Source organism: Struthio camelus, chromosome Z (genome assembly GCF_040807025.1).
Source record: "Struthio camelus isolate bStrCam1 chromosome Z, bStrCam1.hap1, whole genome shotgun sequence".
Classification (NCBI taxonomy): domain Eukaryota; kingdom Metazoa; phylum Chordata; class Aves; order Struthioniformes; family Struthionidae; genus Struthio; species Struthio camelus.
The window spans coordinates 65348992-65375259 of NC_090982.1; the positions used below are offsets into that span (position 1 = coordinate 65348992).

A 26268-nucleotide genomic window follows, 5' to 3' on the forward strand; every position below is an offset into this window, starting at 1 on the left:
TCCCCAATGGCTGAGCCACAGTCAGCACGCTCTTTGGCTGATACTTTCCTTTCTAGCTACTAGCATCCCAATAGTGCCAAAACCAGCTGCTGTACCTCTCTCATCTCATGCCTTTATGCTGCTCTAGTCCTCATGGCTATGCGTGTACCATGCAAACAGCCTGACTCTTCAGAGGCCCAGTGGTATTTCTTTAGGGGGTTGGATTCTAGGAGCTTGTCTATAACAGGCCAGGTCCTTCAACTGAAGCAGTTCTGTCAGACGCACAATTTTGTTCTTAAATGTTTGAATAATTTCAGAATATTTAAAACTACTAACAAAAGTAACACAAAGTACTATTATCTCAGAGAAATTCCATATGAATATCTTTCCCCCTGCAAGCTGCTGTTAATGCAGTATAATTTGCCAGAGCTGCTCTTTTTTCAAAGGCTTTATTTTCAATAGATAAAATGTAAACGCATCTTGTTAAAAGATTTTAAAACATTCCAAAAATGCTCAGAGAAATTAAATAAGCATGCTTATGCTTATGGATATATTGGGGTTTTGTTTTTACATGTTTTAATATGATTCAGCTGCAAAACCATAGAAGGTTGGTCCAAAAAAGGCCAGCAGACATGTTTATAGAACTTCAGCTTTCTTTTTTGACTTCTGAAGAAACTACACAGACTTGTGCAATGTCATCATACTCATATGTTCTCTTCAAAAATGTGTCTGTAAGTCTTAAGCCAGAGACACTCTAGAAAGGAAAAGCATTTATAAAAGTCATTATTAAAATACTAAGTTTATAAAAGGGGTATTTTATAACAATGCTGTGTTATGAAAACTTACTTGCAGTCCCTGCACTGAAGACAATAACGTAAGTGCAAGATGGAGGGATGAACTTGGGTGTAGCTTTCCAAGCTGTCTTCCTGAAACTCCACACCAGTGGATGGAATTAGTATTGCACATCTCTAAAATCAGATCCATAGTCCTCTCACTGCTAGAGGAAATTGGAAAAACAAGAATAAACCTAGGGGTTTTTTTAAGCACTGAAGGCCTACAGACATAAAACAGCTTGGTTATTACTCAGGTTATTGTTAATCAAGCATTTATTTAATTTATAAGTAAAAGAAGGCAAGTAAGTGTTACTGTGATGTAATGCTTTCACGAGAAGCAAAGGTATGCTAAATACTTTACCTGTAGTCCCTGGCTTCAAATACTATTTATAATTGCACTACTTAAATTTCACTCTACAATCCTTTTGTAAAGGACTACTGTAGATCAAAATACAGATAAAGGTGTTAAAAAAGACCACCTAGACAATGGGTAGCAGGCATTCTAGGAGTGCTGCAGAATTAGCAGTAAGGTCAGAATGGATACGAATGGCATCATTTATTCTTATAAAGTTAGTTGTAGTTTAAAATAAGCACTAATTTTGTTTAAGATGACTTATGATTTAAGTGTGGGGTGCATCTTATATGATACTGTAGCCAGTTCCATGAGCTTCTACTGCAAATTTTTGTTGTTTCCTAAGCCAAATGTTATTGGCAGATAACGATGGAAGAACTTTTAAAAATCACTTTACTCCAAAAGATATCACTTTACTCCCTAAGTTCCAAAAAGATTTACTCCAAAAATCATCAGTTTGGTGTTGCTACAACTCACAGTAAAAAGCAGGTTTGAGTTGTTTCACGAGAAAGCATTGAAAAAAAATAAACAAAATAGCCACAACTTACCCACTCAGGAAAATGCACAAGAATCACATGACATCATTACCTGCAATTTGTTATTTTACATGTAATATCAAAAGGTTCTTCCAAATTTACGGTGTCTGGTATTGTCTCCAGAGAAAGCCTTACATCGCCATAACCAGGAGCCTGAGAAGGTACAAGAATGCATACTTCTCAAATGCTGGCCAGCACAGTTGAAGTTTTTACTGCTCAAGTTTTCGTTTACTGCAACAAACTTAGTATAAGAGGAATTTAAAGAAAGAAGATTAACTCTTTGTGCTTTTGATCTGTACTCAGATTGCAGCAGTGCTCCATCCACTACTGAATATCATCATTTTGATAGGTTCAACAATTCATTAGGCAAGGATGATCTGTGCAGGGAACAATATACTCTTTATTACTAAGTTTTCCAGATAGTCCAAGTTCTTAAAAGTTTGCATACCCACACACGCACCGTATGTGGTTTATGATCTGAAAAGATCAAAATTTCATTCTAAGAACCCTCTATTAATAACAAGAGGAGATGGATAACAATGTAAGTACAGTTTTCCTGCATTACTCCACCACTGTTCCACATCCTTAGAAAAGGCACTGTTCCTAAGAAATGACTGTTCATTCTCCTTGCCCTTTCAGTCCTCCAAGCCTCTGCCAAAATAGTTAATTGCCACCTGTTAAAATGGTGCATGATATGAACACTTGTCAACTATCAAATTTTATCAAGAGCCAAACGCACTTCATATGGCTTACTAATGAACCTATGATAAAAAGCTCTAGTTACTACCAATCCAGGCTGATTCAAGCCAGTAACCTGCAGATAAAAAGCTTTACATTTTCAATACCCACAAATGACAGAGCAGAAGGAAAAAATGGGGAAAATTTGCCTGCCTGACAAGGCTTAACTGTGGCATATATTCAAATTCTGCTGATGGAAGGGCGCTGTAGGAAGTCAGGAAAAGTTAATTTGCTACCATCTTACAAGGTTTCCCTAAAGAAGCACAGAAAGCCAGGGACTGATAAGTTGGAAACATTTTTCACTCATACACACTTCATCACAGAATGAAGACAGATGCAAGGAAATCTTAACCTGGACACTAGAATGAGCAGAGGGATGTACACATTAGAAGAGGGGTTTCACACCAGTGGAGCAACATAACCTGAGAGACTTGCAAGGAAGATGTCTAACTATTCAGCACTGGACAAATATTTTCAGCTGTATTAGATGACAGGAAGGAATCTACTGGAAAAAAAACTAGTATCAAATATTCCCTGAAGAAGAGGTAGCTTGCTATAACATTCTATTACGAGAAATTATTTTTATTACTTATTATTTTAATTTTCTATTAAGAAAAAAATGCAATAAAAGCATTTTATAAAATAATTTAGCAGTAATTGGCAAAATGGATATAAGATCAGAGCAGAGGAGAGAGTTAAAAGTCTAAAACAGCACATCTCTGTTGGCCTTAACAATGAGATACAGTGGAAGAACAGATGGCTAGGGAAAGCCTTAAAATAAAGCAACAATGAGGAAGGACAGCCTCAGGACTACGACAAGGCACTAAGCCAGCTATTCTAGGAGAGGCTGTTAGAGTCGAGAACACCATCTCTCCTACAGCTGTTTTTCAGCAAAAAAAATTGTTGCAAGGTAAACAGGGCAAAGTCAAGGAAATTTTGACAAAATGGAATGTCATGCATTGGTGATAGTTTATCCTGCCTAACTCACTAAGACTACGTCGACATTAACAAGTAACGCAGGAAGCAATCTCTACGGCAAAACAGTTGATGTTCATGACCCGACTCCCATCCTGTATGTGTTCTGGGGTTTTTACTTTGGACTAGCTCTAGTCTAGCCCTGAGCTGACTGCCCATTCCCAGGGGCGCACCCTTGGTGTACTGTGGATGTGGATCATCCAGTTTAATGTCATCCAAAAGGAATGTAGTTTGTGAATTCCAAGACCAAGACCACTCCACAAAGCAAACCAAAGCATAGTAAGCGGAGATGATCCAATTTTGTTTCAAAGTGCATTCCTGATCTAAACCCAACAGATGCATGTAGAGGCACAGTACAGGTAAACATCTGGGCCTGCTGAGGGAAACTGGCTTTAAAACTACTAAGTGGATTAGAAGAAAAATAATGGTAGGTAAAAAGAGTTCAGAAAAGAAATAATCTGATAGCACTTAAAACATCAGGAGAAGACAAGAGAGCTGTGTTGCATCTCAAAGGAAAAGAACAACTGTATGCTGCTTTTTCAAAGGTAGGTGTTGCTCAAAGTACAAAACGTATTTCCTAGCTCTCAGTTAATCACTAGCACACAACAATGATGGGTGAGTAAATAATACTGGAATGTGGACTTTGCTAATCACCACTGGGTTTCAAGTGCAATTTTCAAAGGTTCAACAAGAAGGGATTCAGAATGAGAGAACACTGACTTAGGGAGAGAAAATCTGTCTTAAGAGGGATGATAGAAAAGGTCAGCTGGAAAAGAGGAAACTGATTAGCAAAAGCAACCAACAAGTTTTAAGTAACAGAAATAATTCAAATTTTTAAAAGGCCAATTTCTAATCTGCTGTGACTATAAGGAGATGCCTGACATCTAAACTAAAAACAAAGAAATGTTAGTGACTTGGCTGTGAATTTCCAGGATCCAAATTTCCTTTCCTAGTTCCAACTTCATATGATTGATTTCCCTACAGAATTGCTCCAACTACTAGATGATTTGGAGGGAGGGGAACAAGCAAGCAAAAGAGAAGAGCGAGCAAGCAAGCAAGCGAGAGAGAGAGAGAGCACGCAAGAGAGAGAACCCAGTTGCAAGTTTTTAAACTCAGACAAAGATGCAATCATCGGTTTTACTTCTTTCCTCTCTTCCACTATCATCAATTCAAAAGATGGTGTGAGTCAAGTTTAGGCATAAAAGTAGACAGGTTGGGCAGGTGACTTAAGCGACCCAGTAATTACAACTTACAATCCATCAACAATTTATAAACTAACTAGAAGAGAATAGATGGAACTGAAAACTATGGATCTGAAAGATAACTAGGATTATACTATATATATTGTTATTCAAAGAAGCTCCATAAGTCCATATGAACCAGGGAGCACACTTCTGTGTCAACAGCTAGCATACTTAAACAAGCTCTTTTGTCAGTGATCTGTAGTTTGCTGCCAGATGGCATTCAACAAGTTAATTTTACTCTAAACCAACGTATTTTGTTACATAGGTTTCTTGACTCCGGCAACTCAAGTGTACAATCTATTAAGTTATGTTGTTCAGGGCTGTGAAAAAAGTCATATTACGTGTCAGAAAAAAAAAATCCTCAAGAAAGCCCCCCAAAATGTTGCCATTCACACCATCAAAAGGGATAAGAATCTTTTTGTTCAGCTACACCGTCTCTCAGAATAGCGTTTTTTCACATTTCACACAGCAAATGTGTACTCAGTATCTGTTATTAAATAACTTGCCCAAATTTGTACGAAGTATAAAGGCATGTGAATTCCGAATAAGATCCAGAAAGTAAGCAGCCTGAACCTCTCCGTCAAGTCATTATTCAATTGTTCATTTAGTTACCTTAAGAAAAGGGACTAACTTAAATGGATGTCTAAGTTAAAGACTTACCATTCTTTGGAGTTGGCTAGTTTGCAACCTTCCTCGTTCACCCAGATTTGTTTTCCATACAATGTCTAGTTTACCAATCACTGTTACACCTTTTATTATTCCAGCTTTCTCTGCAAATTCCTGCTTTGGCTTTAGGCAGTATAAATATTGACGTGTATCCATAGGCTGTAAATAAGTCCTTGAGCCAAAAGTAGACTCTCTTAAAAAATAAAAATAAAAAAAATAAATAATATTTTGAAGAGGACTTAAGAAGAATCCAACCTTTCTCTCCATTGCTCCGCAGTTTTACTACATTTGTGATGTTTTATTCATGATAAAACACATTTTATATTTCTGTGCTTTCAGAACAGAAAACAGTTATAGAATTTACATAGAATACTTGAACTGTAATGCCTGTAAAGGAGCCTGTTTAGATCACAACAAGACAGCTGACCCAACTGAGGTAGAACGAACAGAAGTAGAAATCAGCTTTGCTGAATTATGATTTATTATCTGGCATATCTTAGCATCAGTAATTTGCTAATAAAATGCTGAAAAAGTTGCGTAAAAAGGCCAGTAACTTAATGGGGCTACTAACATATAGGAGTAAGTGTGACTGCTTGAAACAACAGGTGCTGAAATGATAATGAATTCAGGAACAGATTAAGATAGTTATCACATAATAGTGTGAAGGCAAGGACAACAGTAGATATGGATTAAACTCATTTTCATTTTCCTCTTTTTCAAGAGTTATTACAACTGAGTTCTCCAACACTAGTTTAACTATTTTCTCAAGCAAAGAAAAGGGAAAAAGCTATTCAGATACTCAGAACCAACAATATGTTTCAGAGCATGAGGAAAGTTGGCATATAGGGATGGTACACTTAAAAATCCATTCCCTCCCGTAAACCACAAATATACCTAACACTAGCGGCTTTTTAATATTTGAGCACAAAAATTGTATTAACGACTGCCAAGACCTATACAACGTAGTTTGGCTTTCAATTTTTATCCAACTACTTAGGACAAGGACTACTGTACTACAATTTTCTAAAATCACTATAGCCTTTTCCATTAGATCAAAGCACAGAGCTTTAAGTTTTTGCCTTCAAGACTAACAGTTCACCCAGTATCTCCAGCAGCCCTTAGTTTGGGGCTTTTTCCTGCCACATTGTTCTTTAATCTCCTCTTTACCATTCTCGCCAGCCTTGCTAAGGCTTTTTCAACTGCTTAGATTGCACACTGTGGCAGTGATCACCGAGTGGAACTTGGTCCACCGGTGCAGAAAGGCATCTTACACACTGCATTCATTCTCAACATACAACCATACAACACCAGCTCATTCTAAATCTCTCTAAATCCTTCTGCTATGCAAACTGCTGTTTGGTCCTTCCCAGTAAATCTCAGAGAATCTCTCTCAGGCTCACCAGCCCATGATTCTGATTTAAGACAAGAAACATTACAGCACATGCTTATTTGACACTTCATAAGAACAATGCTCCACTATGCTAGAGCTGAAAGTATGGACAAGCAGGGAGAAGACAGAATTTCCACTGCAGCCCATTGCGGCAGCACCAACACTACACCTCCTCTGAAAAAACAAGGAACTGCAAAGCACAAACAGCTGAAGTTATCCTTCATCGAAACATCACAAGCTTTTGTATCCATAATGGTTTACTGAGCGTGGTAGACAATTCTTCCGGTATTTTGTGATTTACTGATTGATGTTAAATGGTATTTTAATTTATTTCACTGTGTGACTAATTCGTATATTCTAAAATCCTGTAAGAGCATTCCACTGATCCACCTTGACTGCTGGCTTGCTAGACTTTAATTAGAACAATTGAAAATTGGCAAGATGCTCTTAGAAGGAAGTAGGGACAAGTCAGATGGGTCCTGTAAGGATAAATACATATAAACAAACAAGTCAGAAACAGGTGTAGCCTAAATTTTATAAAAGTAGTATGTTTTCAATACATCTATGTTATCAGTTATTTGAGGATTAAGTTGGGGATTTCTCTACCATATAGACTTTAGACAAAATTTTAATAGAAATTTCTATAAAAAGAAAACTGTAACAACTTTTCCAGCTGAATACATCGACAGGAATTTGATCTTTTTGTCAAGCAAAGAGAAGTGCAATCCTATGGTTACAGACAACTCACTAATTTTAATCCTTGTATCTCATGAAATTGTAATACAAAGGGTTTCGAAGTCAAGTATCAGCTACGTCCTGAATCTGAACGTACCTTTCCCCTGCCGTGTCAACTGTGTTCAGTTCTGCAACGTTGTACATAATAGATGGCTCTAAAGAAACCTTCTCCATAAACATTGGAGAGGTAGTGATATTCTGAATCTGAGCTTCCAGAAACACTTCATCTGTCTGAAAAAACAGAAGTGCAAGTTCATGAAAATGCAATTAGTATTATTAAAAGACTAGACTGTCCTATTAAAAAATAAATAAATAAATAAAACACGTGTGTTTAGTTCATGCCTGCAAATCAAATTACAGTAATTAATGCAGGAAAAAACCCTTAATCCCAACAATAATTAATAGGAGCAAAAAGTGTTAGTCAACAGATATCTTGCAAAACAATGGATGTGGGATAATTTTGCTATGTTCTAGCTATTGCTTTATAAAGCTTTGGACTACCACTTCCCAAGACTTTCATCACTTCAACAGCAACTCAAGTTTTACCCAAATTATTAAGAAAACAAACCCAAAAGGTAACAGAATAAAGGGTAAAGAATTGCAGTGCACATTAATGACATGCCATGCCAAGTTACTAGTGCATCAAGCTATGGAAAAAAATAAAATAAAGGTGCATGTTCGTTGAACTGAAGTATAATAGTTCAGGTACATGCTATGAGATGCTATTATTATTCTGAAACACTGATGTACTGGCTAAAAAGCAAATCAGCCTCCTATCTTGCTCAGCTGCATCATGCCAATGGTTACCAATACTATATGCATCCACCAATTTAACTGATGCTCTACCTTCAAAATATCCTGTAAGACAAATCTGTTAAATGAAACTATGCCTGAAGATGGCATATAAGGACCAATTCTAGTACAGGAAGGGAAGCTACAGAGTGTTTAAACTTCACAAGCCAAAAATATGAAACTAGAGGTGTTTTTTTCTCCTTATTTCTGTGGAATTATCTCCAAAATCTCAGGGAGGAGCAATTATTGAAGGCTCAGTCTACTAGAGATACAAGCTCCTGGAGAAGTGGAAAAGAAAAGCAAAAAAGCACCAATTTAAAAAAGAATGATTTAAGTACCAAATCTGCACCTGCAAGAGAGTTATCAATAAATTAGCATGAACCAGTTTAGGTACTTCATCAGGATAAATCCAAATAACGTATTTTACAGTGAGGGTGGAAGGAAGCTTACAGTTTCCTTTTAATCAGTGTAAATAAGTAACTTCATTACACAAATGTAGTCCTGCTCATAAATTACAAACACCAAAGTGGGATAAAATATTCTAAAGTGTTTTATTCTCTAAAGGTCCTGTGTTAGGAGCAGAAATACAGAAGGGCACGGGAACTATTCATTGTGCCTTTTCAACGTGTTACACACCAACTGGGCAGCAGCATATATACGGTAATGGAAACTTTGCAAGCTCAACGGGTTACGGAAAGACCTTGCACTTGCAGAAGGAGTTGCAAACACTAAACTAAAACGTGGCGCTCCTAAGTAAAACAGTTTGTGTGATGTTAATCACTACAACGATTATCTGTCACTTAAATTGATACTGTTTTATATCCCATAAATCCATTGCTCAAAATCTCCATTTACCCACATTTTAGTTGTTTTTAATGCAGCAATCAATAGCAGAAATTTAGGAAGAGCTAATTTGAAAGGGGAAAGAAAAAACAAGCAGCATAATGAAAAAGCAAGTTAGTTTCATATTATTCCCAAATTATTTTAATAACATGATTAAAAAAACCTTTTACTACTTCACAAGAATGCAGTTTATTTTAATATAATGCACACCTTAACTTAAAGCAAAGTCAGACTGAAAAGAGTATCATACTAACTAAAGGTGTTACATGCAGTTAAAAGTTTGAAAGCAGTTTCAGATAGCAAAAGGAAGATAGAAAATACAACTGCTGCTGCTCTCTCCTCAAACCCAATGTCTCCACCAAGTAGATATGAAAAGTCCTGCCACAGTTTGCACACCCAAACAGTCTTGTAATTAAAACTACATTTCAGTGTTTCAAAAAAAGACAACTTAGAAAAGGATTAATTCATCTTTTCAAAAATAACTTGTAAAGCCCCCTTGTCCAGTTAAAAATAAAATGTCTATCTAGTAAAATTTTGGTGTGATCTTTTTTATAGAATGGCCCACACAAATACAGGTTTGAAATAATCAACTTTTAGTTTCAACAATGGGTATTAAAGAAAGAGTTAACCATTTAAATGATTAGCTGCACACATAAAGGATGGATGAGAAAACATCAGTTTGTGATACGCAGAGCAAACATTGCTTTTCCATTATGCTTTTAAAATAATGTCAACAATAAGCACAGAGACAGACAATTAAAAAAGCATACATATTTATAAAAAAATAAATAAAAATTACCACAGAACTGAGGTCACTCTAATGGGAAAATAAAAAAGAACACATTAGAGAAATTAGGGTTAAATGTTAAAGAAAAGGGAAGGCTAACTTTCAAACAAAATGCATTTCTGCATTTTTTTTGCATCATCTAAACAAGATAGCATTAGTAAGACAGAAATGTAAATAAAAATGGATGCAAACAAAGATGACAACTACATCTCTAATAAGATATAGCTGGTATTGTTACATGGTTTACGAGCTTTGCGTCAGGTTTCGCTAACTGCTGTGGAACCAATCCAAAAGAGAGATTAAGGCACACAAGGTACAGCTAAGGTACAGGAGAATAAACTGATCCAAAAAAAGCAGTTAGTTTCTGAGCAAGTTTAAAGATTGTCCTGAATTTAAATCCATGCAATGGGTTGCATATGAAATGGAAAAACAGTCCTTGTCATTGTACAGACAATTTGCATTATCCCTATATAAGGTCTAAAAAGAAAAACAACAGGTGCTAGCAGAGCTACAATACTGCAGCTTATGACAAAATTTGGCATAACATAATCAGGAAAAACTTTTTTGACTAGATCCCTCAAAAAGACTAACTGTACTTGGAAAATTTATTTTCTCAAGCGTCTACACGTTTGTCTGCCTGCGCGTGTTTGCAGGAGCAGAACCCTGACCGAGCCTTTTCCCCGGCCCACTGGGGTCAGTCTCACAGACTGCGGCAGGTAATTCTGTCCCAGGACGGCAGCAGGTTAGGGTGACAGGGCAGGCATTCGGTGCATAAATTTCAGTGACCAACTTGATTTGGATGCTATTGCAATATGAGCAACAAGCAAGACGATTAAGGTTCAGCATTACTTCCCTGTCTTAAAAAAGTGAAATAATTTTCTGCTAGAAATAGTAATTCACAGTTTTAGTGACAGACTTTCTGAACAGATAGTATCACACAATTCTTTTGTTGTTCCCCTACTCCCCAGGATAATGTTCGTTCTTTTAACGCATAGAACGAAGGTGTCAGTGCTTCTGACAGCAGTGTAATACCACATACGTCATCTAAGCAAGGACTTACTTCTAGCTTTTTATTTTGTTTGACAGTCAAAACATGTAGCAGCACTACTTATACTTTCAGAAATAAAGTCGTAATGGTAATATACCAGTTTGCTAGGCAAATGAAAACCCCTCAGTTAATATCATCCACAATCTTTAAAAAACCATTTTTAATCAATTATGTGGATCCTACGGTAATGGAAGTCATGCCCTAAGTCTTGATTTTTCCTCCCTCTAAATAAATTACATGCTATATATTAAATGTCTTATAATTTACATGCTATTCATTTGCAGCTGAGGGAAAATTTTTATGGAGAACCTCCTGCATGACTCTGGACAAGACAGAGCTTGGCACCTTAGATCCTCATTCATAGACCAGGAATTATCACCTGCCATTTCTTCCCTCTACTTGTTTTCTCTATCTATACTGACAGGAAGGGAAAGAAATACTTGTTTTGCACTTGCGTAGCCATAATCTTGCATTATGAACCCTACACCTGTAACTATGATGAAGATAAATAATTAAAACGATAGTTTTTGAGACTTTTTGCTTTTCTACATGCAAATTCATAGCACATGTATCTGCTTATTTAAGAACAAACAGGATAGCAAAACATTTGCTACTTAGTTCAACACAAATTATTGTCTGAATTATTTCCAAATCACTTAAGCATACCAATGAAAGTTTCCAACCAAATGGCTAGCAGTGTTATAGTTAACTATATTTCAGAGGCTATGAAGTAAGTTTAACACTCATAATAAAACTCCTGAAATATTTTGCAAGTATCAGTCTAAACTTCATGCAAACAATATACAAAATATGATACACAGGAAATTAAATGATTTGCTCATTATCACAAAGCAAGTAAATGAAAGTGATGGAAACACATGTCCTCATTTCTTATCTTATGCACTACTCCTAAAGGGACATGGTGAAAGTTTACACCCTACAGAAGACCTATAGAATACACATATGCATAGGAGATATCTACAAATAAAAAGTGTGCTGTATGTAATTTTTAAGTTTCCACCCTTTATCACCTTCAATTTAAAACCATTTGGCCTTTAAGTAGCCAAAGACAGGTGCTGAAGTAACTCCATATAAATACTTAATGGATATATAAGGCCATTTTTTCTTGAAGCGCTATGTGAAACAGCCACAAACCTAGACATTAAGTTATTTTACAGAGGGACATTATGCACATTAGAGAAAAATAACATTTCCCACAGCCTGGCAAATTATCATCTGCTTTAAGTACAAATAATCCACCTCAGGTCAAGTACTCTTCAATCAGCCTAAGAATGAAAGCTGTAATTGCAAATATTTGAGTTCATGGGAAAGCAGTAAATATGCAAAATTTTCAGTGAATGTATTAAGGTTCTGACATGTCTGCCTTATATACCCTCTCTTTCCCTCTCTCCATTTATGAAAAAGGACGATGAAACAGACTTCTGATGCCTAAAATGTATATGGAAACAGATGATATCACTTTTTTTTTTTAAAAACAATAAAAGATACATAACCCATCACCTTTTTTTTTTTCCTTTGGAGGAGATTATATTTCTAAGAAACTTTGTATTTAAGACGCTCTTTGTATTTAAACTAGCAGTCAATCTAATGCAAAGTAAAAAGTCCCAAACAAACAAAAAAGCACAACCCCCCAACCAAACTCAAATATAAACAGCTCACACTTACCTCAGCGTTGTAGAACTTAGTTTTCACATCTAGTGGTTTGAGAACCTGAACGGAATGAAGAAAGAGAGATTTACAATTGTTTTCTTGGACATCTTTAACATCAAAAATATCAATATGTGTTTGTAAGTGCTAGGATCTTTACTACAGTGTTTTTCTCTTTAGGATCTTAAGCAGGAAAGATGTATAATGGAAGATGTGATAGGATCATCTCACCTAAAAAACACAATTCATGCTATATGCTAGCTACTTCTTATTTACATATATGATTATCTTGCTGAATAGTTTTCACGTATAGATAATAACTACTTCCCCACACAAGCACTCTCCTCCTATGAAAGTGGACAAATCTAGTGCACTGATTATTAGATCGATGCCTTTACAATAACAGTATATCCATGTAGTTTTCTGAAGTGATCTGCAGTTGTTTTGAATAGGGAGTAAGAACCATGAAATAGTTACAAAACCCACAGTATTTTGCAGCAAACAGCTTGTTTGAGGGTTTCTCTAAAAATAAATGAAATAGTGAACTCTCAGTTTCATGTGATTAGCTTAAGCAACAGACAATTACTAGCTTTGACTTTCTTCTTGCAAATGCAGTTATTACACTCATTAAGGAAAAAAAAAACCACATAACATTTTAATTCCGTAAGATTTGCAAGAGAGAATAATTCTTGATAAAAAGGTGATAATGAAGTATCGGTTCAGAAGGTCACAGAAATCACAGAATCGTTGAGGTTGGAAGGGACCTCTGGAGATCATCCAGTCCAACCCCCCTGCTCAAGCAGGGTCCTCTGGAGCACGTTGCCCAAGATTCTTTCCAGACAGCTTCTGAGTATCTCCAGGGAAGGAGACTCCACCACCTCTCTGGGCAACCTGTTCCAGTGCTCCGTCACCCTCACGGTAAATAAATTTTTTGTCATGTTCAGACAGAACCTCCTGTGTTTCAGTTTGTGCCTGTTGCCTCTCATCCTGTCACTGGGCATCAGAGAAAAGAGTCTGGCCCTGATTTAAGCTTTTGTATGTTGCACATAAAGCCAGTAGAGTTAATGCAAAATAGTTAATACATTCATATGTGAAATGGATATAGATTGATATAAGTGAAAGAAATAATATGTTCTATTATACCTGACAGGAAACAGATTTAAATTGTCTTGCTCAAGACATCTACCTTGCTTTACCCAAGGAAAGTTTTCTTTACTTTACACGTAAGTAGGAGTCAATCAAGATGCAGTACAAAGTTCTGAGTCGTGAACAAAATTTTTAGCCTGAACAAATCAAAGTTAAAAAGGAGTCCTCGCAGAGCTTTTTGCACGGTAATAGGCATGATGTTCAAATTTTTCAAATAATCCTAACTCTCTCTCTTTAATCAGGAAAAAAAAATCAAAATATCAATATTTAGGGATTTTTTTTTTAAGCATTTTTCTTCAGTCAGTTCCTTATTCATTTCCCTAAATTCTGATATTTTCTACTTATTTCTTTGACCTGATAAGCTGAGTCTTTCAATTAATTCCAGTAAATTTCAAATGCATTCCAGTAAAAATCAAATAATTATTTTTAGGTTCACAAAAGAACTCTATACAGTATCATTCCTTCTCTATACATACATGACAATGTTAATTACTCAGAGAAAGTTTTGGAAAAAAAGGCACTATTGGCCAATATAAAAGTACATAAATGGTTGAAAAATTAGCTGTTTGATAACAAACTATAACACCAGTTCAGTTTAAAAGACCCTGAAAAACATGAGAAAATGCTTTTTATGTTATAAGGTATGTGGTGGCACCTCTATCACTACAGCAGTCATCGATTCCCATTACAAAGACCCTGGTTCAGTTTTTTTGTTCTCAAGATTTTCCAGTCTGGGTCTCTATTTCTCACGTTAAAACTTCTAAAAATAGGAACCAAAATTGTTCAGCTAAGAATTTTTTTGATAAAGGTTCAGAAAATATTTATATAACAGTGTTAAAGTATATATATTCTTTTTGAGACATTCTTGTGCTTCCTTCTTTGAAGGAAGGGCTTGAAATTTGACAGATAAACGGCCTTTGCTCTTTTGAGTCCTGCCATTAAAGATGCCCATGTTTGTTTGACTAAGTTACAAAACACGGAAATTACAATCTGCATGCAGACCTCTGAAAACTTTGTCTGCATAAACGCCCATATCAAATGTGATAAAGGAGACAAGTCCACAATCTTGAACAAGACTCTGGAAAGAACAAGGAAGGGAGAGAAGATAAGAAATGGGAGCCTAGAAATGCGTACATCAGAGCAATCAAAGAGAGCCTGGAGGCCACAGAGGGACAGAACACTAAGCAGCTGGGGACAAAAAATGGAGAAATTGAGAACAAGAGAAACAATTTTGCAAGGAGAATGAGACAAAATCCAAAAAGATGAGAATCAGCTTCAATAAAGATGAAGAAACCCTGCAGAGTCTGGAGGAGCGTACTACACGATAATAGATGTGGATCATCTGCTAGGATCGTATGGAAACATCTTGCCTAACCAGTATCTGCCATTTCAAGGCCCACAAGTACTAATATCACTCTCCCTACTGTTCTTTGTGGCACACAACAATTTAGCCTTCTAAAGACTGAAATACGTTTGTCTAAATACCAAGTAATTAGATTGAATATAGGACTAGAAGAGTAAAATGAAATAATCTGTAATCTGCAAAAGATACAAGCCTAAATGGTATAATGCTCCTGTACTGCCAGAAACTCTACAAGATTATCTCAAAATGTACTCAGTCAAGTGTGCCCCCTAATTCTTCTTTCTCTGGAAAAGGGCCCAAAATTCTCCAAGTCTCATCGCGTGTCTCAGAAAACAAACATCCATTAAATCCATGGCTAAAATGTACTCTTTTCTGCCAGAACTAATCTAGAGATAGTGGTAATTTTCTGCTTTCATCAGTTACTCTAATCAAGTCTTGAAATCTGTGTGGTAGAACAAAAGATTTCAACTCTATCAATTACTTCTATGGCTATTACCAAGACAGACTTGTTTTCCTAGTTTTCTTTAAAACCTAAACGAAACCATTAAGTTCCAATTAAAAAAACAGTTACACTAAAAGAAAGCAGAATTTCAGAATGTTGAACTCAAAAGTTAGCTGTGTCAGAATTAGAATGGTAATACTTGTTCTATTTAAAAAATAAATCATGACGGTGGCTGCTATAAAACTATTTTTTTTGAAAATGCTGATTTTTATTTTCCAATCAATGAATCAAAGTTGTAAGAGATTAATATTTTTTACTTCCGAAAAGTACACAGTAATTAGAAATCATCAGCTCATGTAAAGTTTGAAGCAATACTTCTTTTACTGGTTCAGCTTTCAAAGTTGATACTTCTAAAGTACTTTTACATACTGTTAAAATATATTTGACTTTCTTTCAAAAGCGCCAGTTTTCCAGACCTACTCACTTATTGCAAGCACAACATGCTCTTCTGTACAATACCTGAAATTTGAAGAACTTTCTGAAGTACATCTTCTCTCCAATCTGTGTAGTGTAACTCACTGCACAAACTAAGCTGAAAGAAAAATAGTTTTAAAGAATTTTGAATTATTTTAAATTCTATGCCTGCATCAAAGTAGAAGCAGTATACTATTTCATGTGCTGCAGCTTCATTTAAGCTTGATTATAGCTCTGCAGTGATGAAAAAATTCAGAGAAAATGCAAGTCAGAAGATTTAAAAACGTTACATGTGTGTTCCTATTTCCTTTACTTCATGATGAATCACATCATCAATACAACAGTCAGGTTTAAGCTCTGCCACTGCAGCACTGGAAGCTGAAAGGTTCAAGCGCTGAGAACTTGTCTGAAGATCAGCCTGAGAACAGAAAAACAAAGCAGTGGTTAAAAGCACAGATACTTAAAGCATTCTAAAGAAAAACAACTTATTTTGAAAAGTACTAGATTTCACAGAGGATTTTTGTACGCTTTTATGCATGTAAAACAATTTAGACATGTAACTTGACAAAGCTAAAGACAATTTTAAAAATATACATAAAGAATCCAGTCCTTCAACATGCAGCTCACAAAACCTCCACTTACTTTTGAGTTCCACACTGTGAAACTATTTGTAGGATTTCTGTTCTCAACATATTATTTGTTCAACAAACAACAAAAAACTATGATGCACTGAAGAACTCATTTGAAATATAAGTAAAATACAAATCAATATGTACTTTACAGAGACTTGCTTTGATGATCTCATTGAAAGTGTAACCAGTAAAGAATATAACTCCAATTTGTTTTGGCTGTGGAAGTTCTGGTACACTAATTTTCTACAGCAGCTTTACAGCCTATCCATTTTTTTTTAAATATAATCCCATTTTTTTATTTTAATCTTTAAAAATATTAATAATATATTATATGTTCATGTCTTGCTGTTTCCAGGGATATTTTCTGGTTTGGAAAAAAATGTGAAAGGTATTTCCTAAACTCTATGCATCAGTGCTAAATGCACCAGATGCTGTCAGAAATCACACTTAATACATTTTTTATAAATCCAGGAAGTAGATGTATTTTCACATACCTTTACCAATATGTCCTTGACAATTTGATTGCTATCATTATGTACACTAATGTAACTGGAAAACGTCTCTCCCAGAAATATGTTTCTGTGTCAAAAAAAAAAAAGGTATATTCAGCAACAATTATTTAAAAAAAAAAAAAAAAGTATATTCCACTAAAATCCCTTTAAGTTCAATTGCTTTTTTTAATTTTTGAAACTGTTCAGCAACCTTGTCTATACCAATTACTGGCTCCAGTTCTTAAAATGCTGCGTAGAGGTAGCCTACAAAGGCCATAGAAGAGGACTGCATGGAAGTCTCAGCAAACCCTGCTCAGAGCATACCTAGTCAACAGCGTGCTTAAATCACAGGCAACAGATTCCATTACGGGAATCCCATTTGCTATGGCTATGGAGTGGCAGCAGACATGGTGCTTTAGGACATTTTTCTCTTTTTTATTTTTCCAGTATCCACAAGCCAGCAGAATTCCTCCTAAGAGTCAAACGTGAGAACAGCTTAACAGACTGCCAGATCAAGTCCCAAAGTATACTGGCAATTTCATATCCATATTTCTAAATTTCAAACTTCCAAGAGAAACAATTTCAGAAGAGAACCAACCAATTATAAAGTTTTACTGAAAAAATCTGAATAGAATAAGAAGATTGCTTTCAGTACCCACTAAATTCTCTGGAGTAAACCTTGTTAGTACAAACTGAAGTTTATAGCAACTGCAGAAATTGACCCAGAGCTGCAAATTCCTCTCAACTTTCAGTACCTATTATGCGCACAGTCAGGCTACAGCCACTGAACATTATCCAGCATAGGGTTATACGTTATTGCACGTTGTAAATCAAGCCACAAGTTTGTTTTTTTCTAAAAACCACTGAGCACTTCACTATATTACTATGATGTATATTCATAACAAAAAGCAATAAAACACATTACTGTTAAATGAATCCTAAACCTGGTATACTACAAGTTGCAGTTATAAGTTGTTTTTACCCAAAATTCTGAGGCAAAGTCAGCATTTCTCCTAGCATCAAAGTTTCTGCTCCATTTACAGTAGAAGGATCATCTTTCATGAGCTGGTTAAATAGATTGCCTGTAGAAATATGAAATTGCTAAAATCAAAATATTTCCAAGTCTAGAACCATGTTTCCATGTGAGTTAAACCATTTCACCACTTATTTAGATGTAATTTATTTTAGACACATTTGTTTTGCAGTCAATTTATTTAGGCATAAATTAGAGACCTATATGCCTGCTTATAAATTATAACTTGCTTTCAGGCATCCGTGCCCAATAAAGCAGCTGGTGTACATGCTGAAGAGCCCAATCCCAAAGGCGGTACTCAAGTTAACATTAAACTTTAAGGGAAATTCTGCTTGTAAAAAGTGTAGCGCATAACAGAATTAGTCAGCCCCACCTACTTTTTTTCCTTACTTGCTTTGCATTTCAACAGAATTCTCTTTCCTCGGTTCATTCCTTGCCTCTTTCTTATACTTGCCTTCTAGACTGCATCTATTACTAAGGAACAACCCATGAACTTCTGATTTAGCAGCTCTCTGTATATTACGCATAAAGCGTATAGCAGTGATTCTTGCAAAATCATTTTCCATAGTCCAAGCAGTGATGCACTGGTTCTAACTAGCAAGGCTGTTTTCTCTAGATAAAGACAACTGTTAACTCCAAACTTTTGTCTATGCATTTGTCTATCTTACAGCTACCATCCACGTTAAAGCACCTATATGCTCCCCACCATGCCCACATTCTACCAGAATATTATGTCTTAATCACTCAAACTCTGAGGTCACACGTTTACAACATCCCCACTAAGTTTTTAGAGCTTTAGTTTTGTGGGTTATTTTGGTTTTCAAAGTTTTAGAGGAGCACGTTGACATTTTCCTGCAGGCATTACCAAAGAATATTTATCTCATATAATACACTCTCATTTGAGATTAGAAACTATAGGAGATCCTAAGACTCCTGTGGCATCTAAATCACAGGTGCTCACACGGCAGGGACGTGCTAATATGTACACAATCATCAGTTAGTAGGAAAGACATACCTGGCAAGTCTCTCTCTTCACAAGTCACCGGGATATTAGTGAATAAAGTAGGCTTGGTTAGCCTCATCACTGAAATCAGAAAATAAACCAGAGGTCAATGAAACAAGTATCCTCAGATTTTATTTTAAGTATAATTTTGTCTTGCTCTCTTTCCACAAAAATAATGATTAAAAACAGAAAAAAGGGGGAGAGGGGGAGAAAGAGAGAGGGAGAGAGAGAAAGGGAGAGAGAGAAAAGGACCAAACTCAGCTCGAAAGGGGGTAACACCTCTTTGGATCATGTGGTTATTTTCAACCTAACAATATTCTCTGCTACTGGGAGATCCAAGAGCACTGGTGATGCCATTGCTCTTCTCGCTTTATTTCCTTGACACACTAGTTTTTACTGCTTTCAATCTAATACGCTCAAGGTCTTGTATCTGTTATAGCGTAGCGTTAACAGTTTTGTGGCCTTCTGCAGAAATGCTCTCATTTCCTTTTTTTGTGGACTCTCGTAGGCTAATGACCAACACCCTTTCAGTCACGTGCTCCATGATACAAGGAATTCCATTTACCTCCTAACCTCCAGAACATACGCAAGAGTTACAAGTTTAAGATCCCAGATTTATACAACTATTTTTTCTTTTAGTCACAATTTTAAAATCAAACCAGCAAAACAATAACAAAAGACTCGGCAACCCACTTGCAAAAACTATTGTACCAATATTGACAGAATAAAACTGAGATTTTACTCACTACTAAAAAGTTCCTATTCAAGGAAAGTAGAATTTTGGAAGGCTCTTTTAACTCACAACACTCAAAATTATGTGGTTTTTATTTATGTTGCACAGAGGAAATGTTGCTTCTTAAAAGAATTCCTCCCTAGTCACACAGATCAATGGCCCTAATCTTGCATATACCTTCAGATAAAAGCGCTCACACAAAAGCTGAGCATTTGCAACCTTAGGTGTTGCTCTGAATATGTAAAAATCACTGTTTATTTTTTCCTTTGAACTTTTGAAACAAAACATATATTTTCTGAAAACGAAGTAAAAAAACCTTGAGATTTCTTTTGAACACAAGTTAATCAACAGCCTTGCACTGAACCACGTACTGCACTTTTAGCTTTATTGTACTTTTGCGGCATCTTGTATGTCACATCAGCATTCAATAACTTACACTACCCTAGAGAAGACCTATGCAAGTTTGCTAGCATTGACACTAACTAATCTCAGTTTTCAAGTAAAAGGAAATACATTGTCTTTGTTATGGAGAAAAGTTGAAAAACACAACCTCTGAAGGTTTAGAGCCACGAAGTAAATGAAAAGCCCCCAAATAAACAAAATTAGAGTAAATGGCGAACCAGATTCAAACTTGAAAAAGAAAGATAATAAATTATATATGCATATGAGCTAAGCATTTCTGGAACACTTCAAAATGAAGTTCTGTGTTGCAGCTTGTGCATATATAATAATTCTATAAAGAAAATAAATGTGATGTTCGCTACTTATTACTCTATAGTGAGTTGCTCCCAATTAGCAGTGCAGGTACCTTTATTAGTATACAAGCCAACCCGAAGTGGCAGAAAGCTGACAGCTGTCACTGAGAAACGTGACACCAATCACTGCTGATATTTGGCAAAACGTTTGTTTACCTCTGTTCTGGGTACATTAAGCAAACAGAATGGGACTGCATTACTGACAACTGCCTAATTGCATTCAATTCTACAGTAAGCTCATAAACTAGTACTTGCCAACTCTTTCTAAAGAAATAACTGCTGCTCAAGTTTAATGACACGCCTAAAACAGACAACAGCAATAAAAATCATCTCTGCATGAAGTCAAAACACATAAATTATGCAGAATATCATTGTATCACTAGTGAATTAGCCTTAGAAAATACTGTATCTTTGCAGGACTACCTATCCTTGCTTAACAAATCTTGCATTTCTTTCAACAACATAGATGCAAAACACAACACTAAATAAAACAAAACCCGAATCATGCTGCATTGTACCCCATTATTGCTTTTTAAATTCTGACTGTTAAATTCTTGTTACTAGTTATCTTTAAGATTAGAAAAACAATTTCAGTGAAATAATCTGTTGATATAAAACTAATAATGACCCTGAGTTACGGGTAATCTTAAGTCTCAAATAAAATCCCTGAATATCAATATAAGACTCCTTGAACATTCAGTCACAGTTTAGAAACATACGCCAATGATCCAATTTGAGTAATATCATAAATTTTAAACTACAAAGAGATAGGTAATCCCGACAATAAAACTTTGTTATTCCAGCATAAGGACAGAGGTTAAGTATTTCGTTTTCACAGAGAGGGATCTCCTGAGGCTATACTTATGTGCCCTCCAATTTGATCAGTCTTTACGACATTTTAACAATCTGAGATGACCCTTCACTCACTGTTTTTCCCTTTTTCTTCCCGATGCCACAAACCTTTATCTCCAGCGACAACGGGATTATCTGGAGAGGCGTTAATCGGATTCCCTACGAGAAATACAGACCCATGCAGTTACGTGGATACCAGTTTACTTGCTCCACTGACCTTCCAGACATGGCACTGAGCACAGATAGCATGACCTTGAAACAGTTTATTCTTTCAGATGACAAAAAGTCATGCTGAACTCAGCCCTGCAAAATATACGTTCTGATCTTCAGAGACCGTTACCTTCTATAACAACAACAAATAGAGGTTTACAGATAGAAGCCTGATTTCTTAATTTCCTGACTTACAGATGGAAGTTCGTGCTTTCTTGTTCCCCAGTATAATTAGAGGCTCCTATATAGGTCACAGACCAAAGACGAGCAACCTCAGAAGAAATATTAGTACAAAAGTCACAAAATAGAAAACAATAAAGATGTCCACTATTCCAGAGCATCCAACTTCCACTGAAACTTTCACTAATACTTCTGGGAAAATACTAACAACATCATTCAGACAGTGTTTGAATAGAACGGAAAGTTTCAATTTTCTGTATTTAAAGTTTGTATTTAATATATTTAATTTTAATTCCTTCATAAAAGAATTACTTCCAGGAAATACTCAGATCTTGACAGTCTTGGTAGAAAACAAAACAAAACAAAACGAAAAACCCTGTTCTTTACAGTGATTATCACACTGCCATGTGTGATGGACCCACTTCAAAATATCTTTTCTTTCTCCTTCTAATTTTAATCAAAACAGCACAGTGAGGAAATACTTGGCTTGACTGAAAGCATAACTTTTATTATCTGACACAGCTTGCCATAACAGTCTAGACAACAGATTTTTTTCCTAGACAACTGATGTAGAGAAAAGCTTAATAAATGCAGTTCTAAACCAAACAGAAACATACCAATCTTAATAGAAGCACTCATAAGATTCCTGGTCAAATAAAGTTAAATAAAGAAAAATTGTAGCCAAAAAAATATTTAATAGTTTCCTGCTCTTTAATTCATTGGTTGTTCCAAAGTTCGTATCTTCTAAGCTGCTTAAAAACTCTAGTACTTCAGATAGCAGCATTATTATGGAACTCTATCATAAAATTACGAGCTAAAAATAATTCCAAATTTATGCACAAGCAAATTCATTTTATCAGTAAGGCTTAGCCTTTCCCTAAGAACATTTCTAACATATTCACAGTATAATATATCACAGAAAATCCATATCTGGCCCACAGATCTTTGGATTGTAGCATTGCAAGATGGCAATTCATTGTGTTTGATGAGCCTATTCAGTTTTATCCAGATGTCCTCCAAAGTTTGATTATTACAAACAGACTGTTCAATTGTCCACTTTGCTCTACAAAATACATCCAGTTTCAGCCTTTCCAAATTATTCTGCAGTTCTTGAGACAAAGGAAGACTCTTTTCTTTGATCTTAGCACTAGGGAGAGAGACACTCCAAGACCTTTTCAATTTTTGTTTTCCATTAGATGGTGGTTCTTCTCGATTCTCCAAGTTAATTGGTCTGTGAACAGTTCGAGCTTGGACTGAAGTCTGCCCATGACTCAGGTTAGACTGAAACTCAAGGAGATTTTTTGTGCAGTCATAATCAGGAAATCCTGTAATATATTCTGAAGCTGCAGAAAGTTGTTTTAATTCTTCCGCTTCCTCAGAAGAGATAATAGGTGGCTGCCTTTTTGGTTTGAGGGGAAGTCTGTTTAAATCATTTGGAAACCAGGGTGTAAATCTTGGTAACTGACGAATGGGAAACTCCTTCACTGCTGCTTCTGCAAATTTTTGCAGTTTTATTAGATCTCTCTGGTGTGGTCGATAATGCAAGACCACTTCCATGCTTGTACTGCAGGTATCCAGTTATTCTTAGTAAAAGGAACAGTCTCTTGATTAGGACTCTCAAATCTAGATTGCAACACATCTTATTTACAAGAATTTCCTTGTCTCGTGCTGCAAAGACGAGTGGAAAACAGGACCTAAAGCAGAAGTATTATAAAGAATAAGATACTACCATATTAAGAAACATATGGCCAGGATATTTTGTAAAAAAGCAACATGTTGTAAAAATAAACTAGAGATATGTATCAGAACATTTCTACTTTACCCATGCTGAATATTAGTGACTGTATCCTATCATTGCCAGCATAGCTTCAACACACAGAACATTACCTGTATGCACACAGTTTGCTCAGTGCTGTCCCTCCCAAGGGTATTCCTTTCACTGTCACCATCTCATCCTTGTCATCCACTAAGACCCATCATTATTCTTGGCATATCTTTGGGATGGATATTAAAATGTTTTTTTTTCTAGTTACAGACAACTCAGAAGTTGTCTCAGATCTCAAATTTTCCATACTAAGGTAACCACAATTCTCTTTTCCCAAAGATTATTACGCACACATATGGCACTATATTACCAACATGCATGTCAAGGTATGAAGTTAGAGTAAAATATTTCATTTAAAATATTACCATCAGTAATAAGATACACAATTACCACTTCCTACTATATCCAATTTGCAAGTCAAATATATTTAAAGAAATTAAAGAGGAAACACTGTTTTTCACAGGCTAACCAAGAGAATATAAACAACTAGAAACATTAGGTTTACAATGATAAAACAACTCCTCCTGAAATAGTAGACAGGTATAGCTGTCTTTAAAGTTGCAGTTTTAAGGGGAAGTGCAGCGGATAGACAGCGCTTGTGTCTGATTTTTTTTTTCCATTTTATATCGGAATTATACATTTAGTTTTACCCTCAAAATTTTTGAGCCATACACGTAGCCATTCTTTTCAAATAACTTAAGGACACACTTTATATTTAAAAAAAAAAATCTTTCTTTCATGCGAAAATTATGTTTTCCTTTTTTCCCCTGCAAACGCTACTATAAAACATAACATAGAACACATGCATTATTTTGCGCTCCGTTTCTCCCCCCCTCAAACAAGTTTGCAATCCTAGTAGGCTCCCCACCAGACATCAGCAATAGACAACGTTAAAAACAATAAAACCTAGAATTGCTTAATCATTGTACTGCCAATATTTAGCTTGAATTATACATAATGCAAAGAAATTCAGATGCTTTTTTTCTCTCTTATTTGCAAAACCTATAGCCTGGACACTGAAATAAGTTTTAATGCAAGCCCATGGATCCTACTGATTTCTCACAACAGCAAAACAAAGATATATCACAAAAGTTTTTGCTTTGAATTAATTACTACCAATATGCATTTGTAGTGGCAGCTGATGCTGTTTCATGTTCTGGGTTTTTGGTTTTGTTATTTTGAGTGCATCTGGCATGTGTACGCATACATATGAAAAAAAGTTTATTATCTTTGAATTTTAATTAACAGATTTTACAGATTTTGTGGATTTTTTTAAACAGGTAGACAGCACAAAAACTCCCCAGGAGCGTGGTAAAACTAGTGTATTGACAGAAGATGGATTCTGAAGTCATTTACACACATGCACTACTTTATGCACCTGAATAGTCTCACTGATTTATAATTTTTACATAATTTAAGCTGTAACTATTTACTCTTCTTACATAACAAGCTACATTTATTTTCAAAACAAGCACTATTAGAAAGAGAAATGTATAAATATATATTTTTTGCCTGAAGTAAGGTGAAAGTAGATTCAGGCTTCTCAATGCTTTGATTGTTAACTTATTGGTACACAACTGCCAGCAGGAATATCAATTTCTTTACAGAGCTGCCTTGATTTTTTGTACTAAACTCTGCAAGGTACCTGATAGGCACCTACATTTTCATTTTCACCTCTCCTCTGTGACTTTTGAGGCAAGGATGTAAAGCCAGCAGCTGTTCATTGAGCAAAAGGTTAAAAGGGCAAAAGGCTCTCTACGCTGAAAAGAAAATGTGAAAAAAAAGATTTCACAGTAGCTGCTGAAACGCTTTGGCAAAATGCACACACATCGAAAAACCTCAAGGGCCCTGTCAGGCCAGAAGGCCACCCACGCGCAGGGACGTCCGTGCCTCCAAACGGCTTCGCCGCTCCCCCTTGCGCCCACGGTGCCGGCCACCCCCGCGCACCCCCCTCCCGGGCCGGGCCCCCCCCGCCTCGGGCCCCGGGCGGACACCGAGCCGCCGGCCTGACAGCACCGTACGCCCGGCCCGGGCGCGGCCGGAGCGGGCCGCCTCCCCAAGGCGGCCCTGGGAGAGGCACCTCCGCCTCCCCGGCGCCTCCGCCGCGGCCCGGGCGGCTGGGGAGGGGAGGGGAGAGGAGGGGCGGCGCGGCGGGCCCGGCGGGCCGCGCTCTCGGTACCTTTCAGAGCCAGCAAGTGCTCCTGCTTAGGCTGGTTGATGTCCATGGCGCCAGCCTTCAGCCGCCTACGGCAGGACAATTAGGGCAAAATCCCTCCGGGGGCAAAAAGCGCGCGACCGGCAAACATGAAATATATATGCAAAGCCTGGCCGCTGCAAATACCTCTGAACCCGGAAACGGCTCTCCCGGGGGCAAATCGTCACCAACCGGCGCCGCGGGGCGCAGGCAGAACTACAGTCCCCAGAATGCATTGCCGCTCTCCCCACCCCCGCCGAGGCCGATGTCATGGGCGGGGCGGCCAAGTGCGCAGCGGGCTCTCCGCAGAAACGGGCCTCGACGCCGTCGCAGTGCATGCTGGGACATG

General features: G+C 36.7%; 3 protein-coding genes across 9 annotated transcripts in view; 1 reads left to right on the forward strand and 2 right to left on the reverse strand.

Annotated features, from left to right (window-relative positions):
• LOC138064530 (small glutamine-rich tetratricopeptide repeat-containing protein beta) overlaps positions 1-5318 on the forward strand; it is a 29811-nt gene extending 24493 nt beyond the window's left edge. The window contains exon 11 of the mRNA XM_068927505.1: positions 4398-5318. Within this exon, the coding sequence (XP_068783606.1) occupies positions 4398-4419 (22 nt within the window). The 3' untranslated portion in view covers positions 4420-5318. The remainder of the gene's footprint in view (positions 1-4397) is intronic.
• Positions 410-26253, reverse strand: LOC138060860 (trafficking protein particle complex subunit 13). Of its 7 annotated transcripts, none has more exons than XM_068927511.1 (13): positions 26067-26151; positions 19183-19251; positions 18117-18216; positions 17138-17222; positions 16302-16429; positions 16057-16129; positions 12605-12649; positions 9883-9900; positions 7546-7679; positions 5318-5516; positions 1753-1853; positions 826-976; positions 410-733 (listed from the first exon to the last, which is right to left on the reverse strand). In XM_068927511.1, the coding sequence occupies exons 2-13, from the start codon at positions 19247-19249 to the stop codon at positions 626-628; spliced, it is 1209 nt and encodes a 402-aa protein (XP_068783612.1). In that variant the 5' UTR covers positions 19250-19251; positions 26067-26151; the 3' UTR covers positions 410-625. The 7 variants fall into 7 exon arrangements, with proteins under 7 accessions (XP_068783612.1, XP_068783609.1, XP_068783608.1 ...); XM_068927508.1 differs by having other exon boundaries at positions 826-973; positions 25905-26112; XM_068927507.1 differs by having other exon boundaries at positions 25905-26112.
• LOC104146884 (shieldin complex subunit 3) lies at positions 22396-23587 on the reverse strand. The gene has a single exon (XM_068927516.1). It carries the CDS (start codon positions 23455-23457, stop codon positions 22708-22710), a length of 750 nt encoding a protein of 249 aa, XP_068783617.1. The 5' UTR covers positions 23458-23587; the 3' UTR covers positions 22396-22707.
• Positions 26254-26268: the final 15 nt, after the last annotated feature.

What these genes read in the sequence shown, in the direction of transcription:
- LOC104146884 (XM_068927516.1), bottom strand. Translation starts at nt 23,457, where the DNA reads ATGGAAGTGGTCTTGCATTATCGACCACACCAGAGAGATCTAATAAAA.
- LOC138060860 (XM_068927507.1), bottom strand. Translation starts at nt 25,950, where the DNA reads ATGGACATCAACCAGCCTAAGCAGGAGCACTTGCTGGCTCTGAAAG. An exon ending in ACTTTGCCTCAGAATTTTGG is followed by an intron (nt 17,223 to 18,116) that starts GTAAAAACAACT and finishes TTTTTGACACAG; the next exon opens with AAACATATTTCTGGGAGAGA. An exon ending in GTTGACACGGCAGGGGAAAG is followed by an intron (nt 5,517 to 7,545) that starts GTACGTTCAGAT and finishes TTATTTTTTAAG; the next exon opens with AGAGTCTACTTTTGGCTCAA.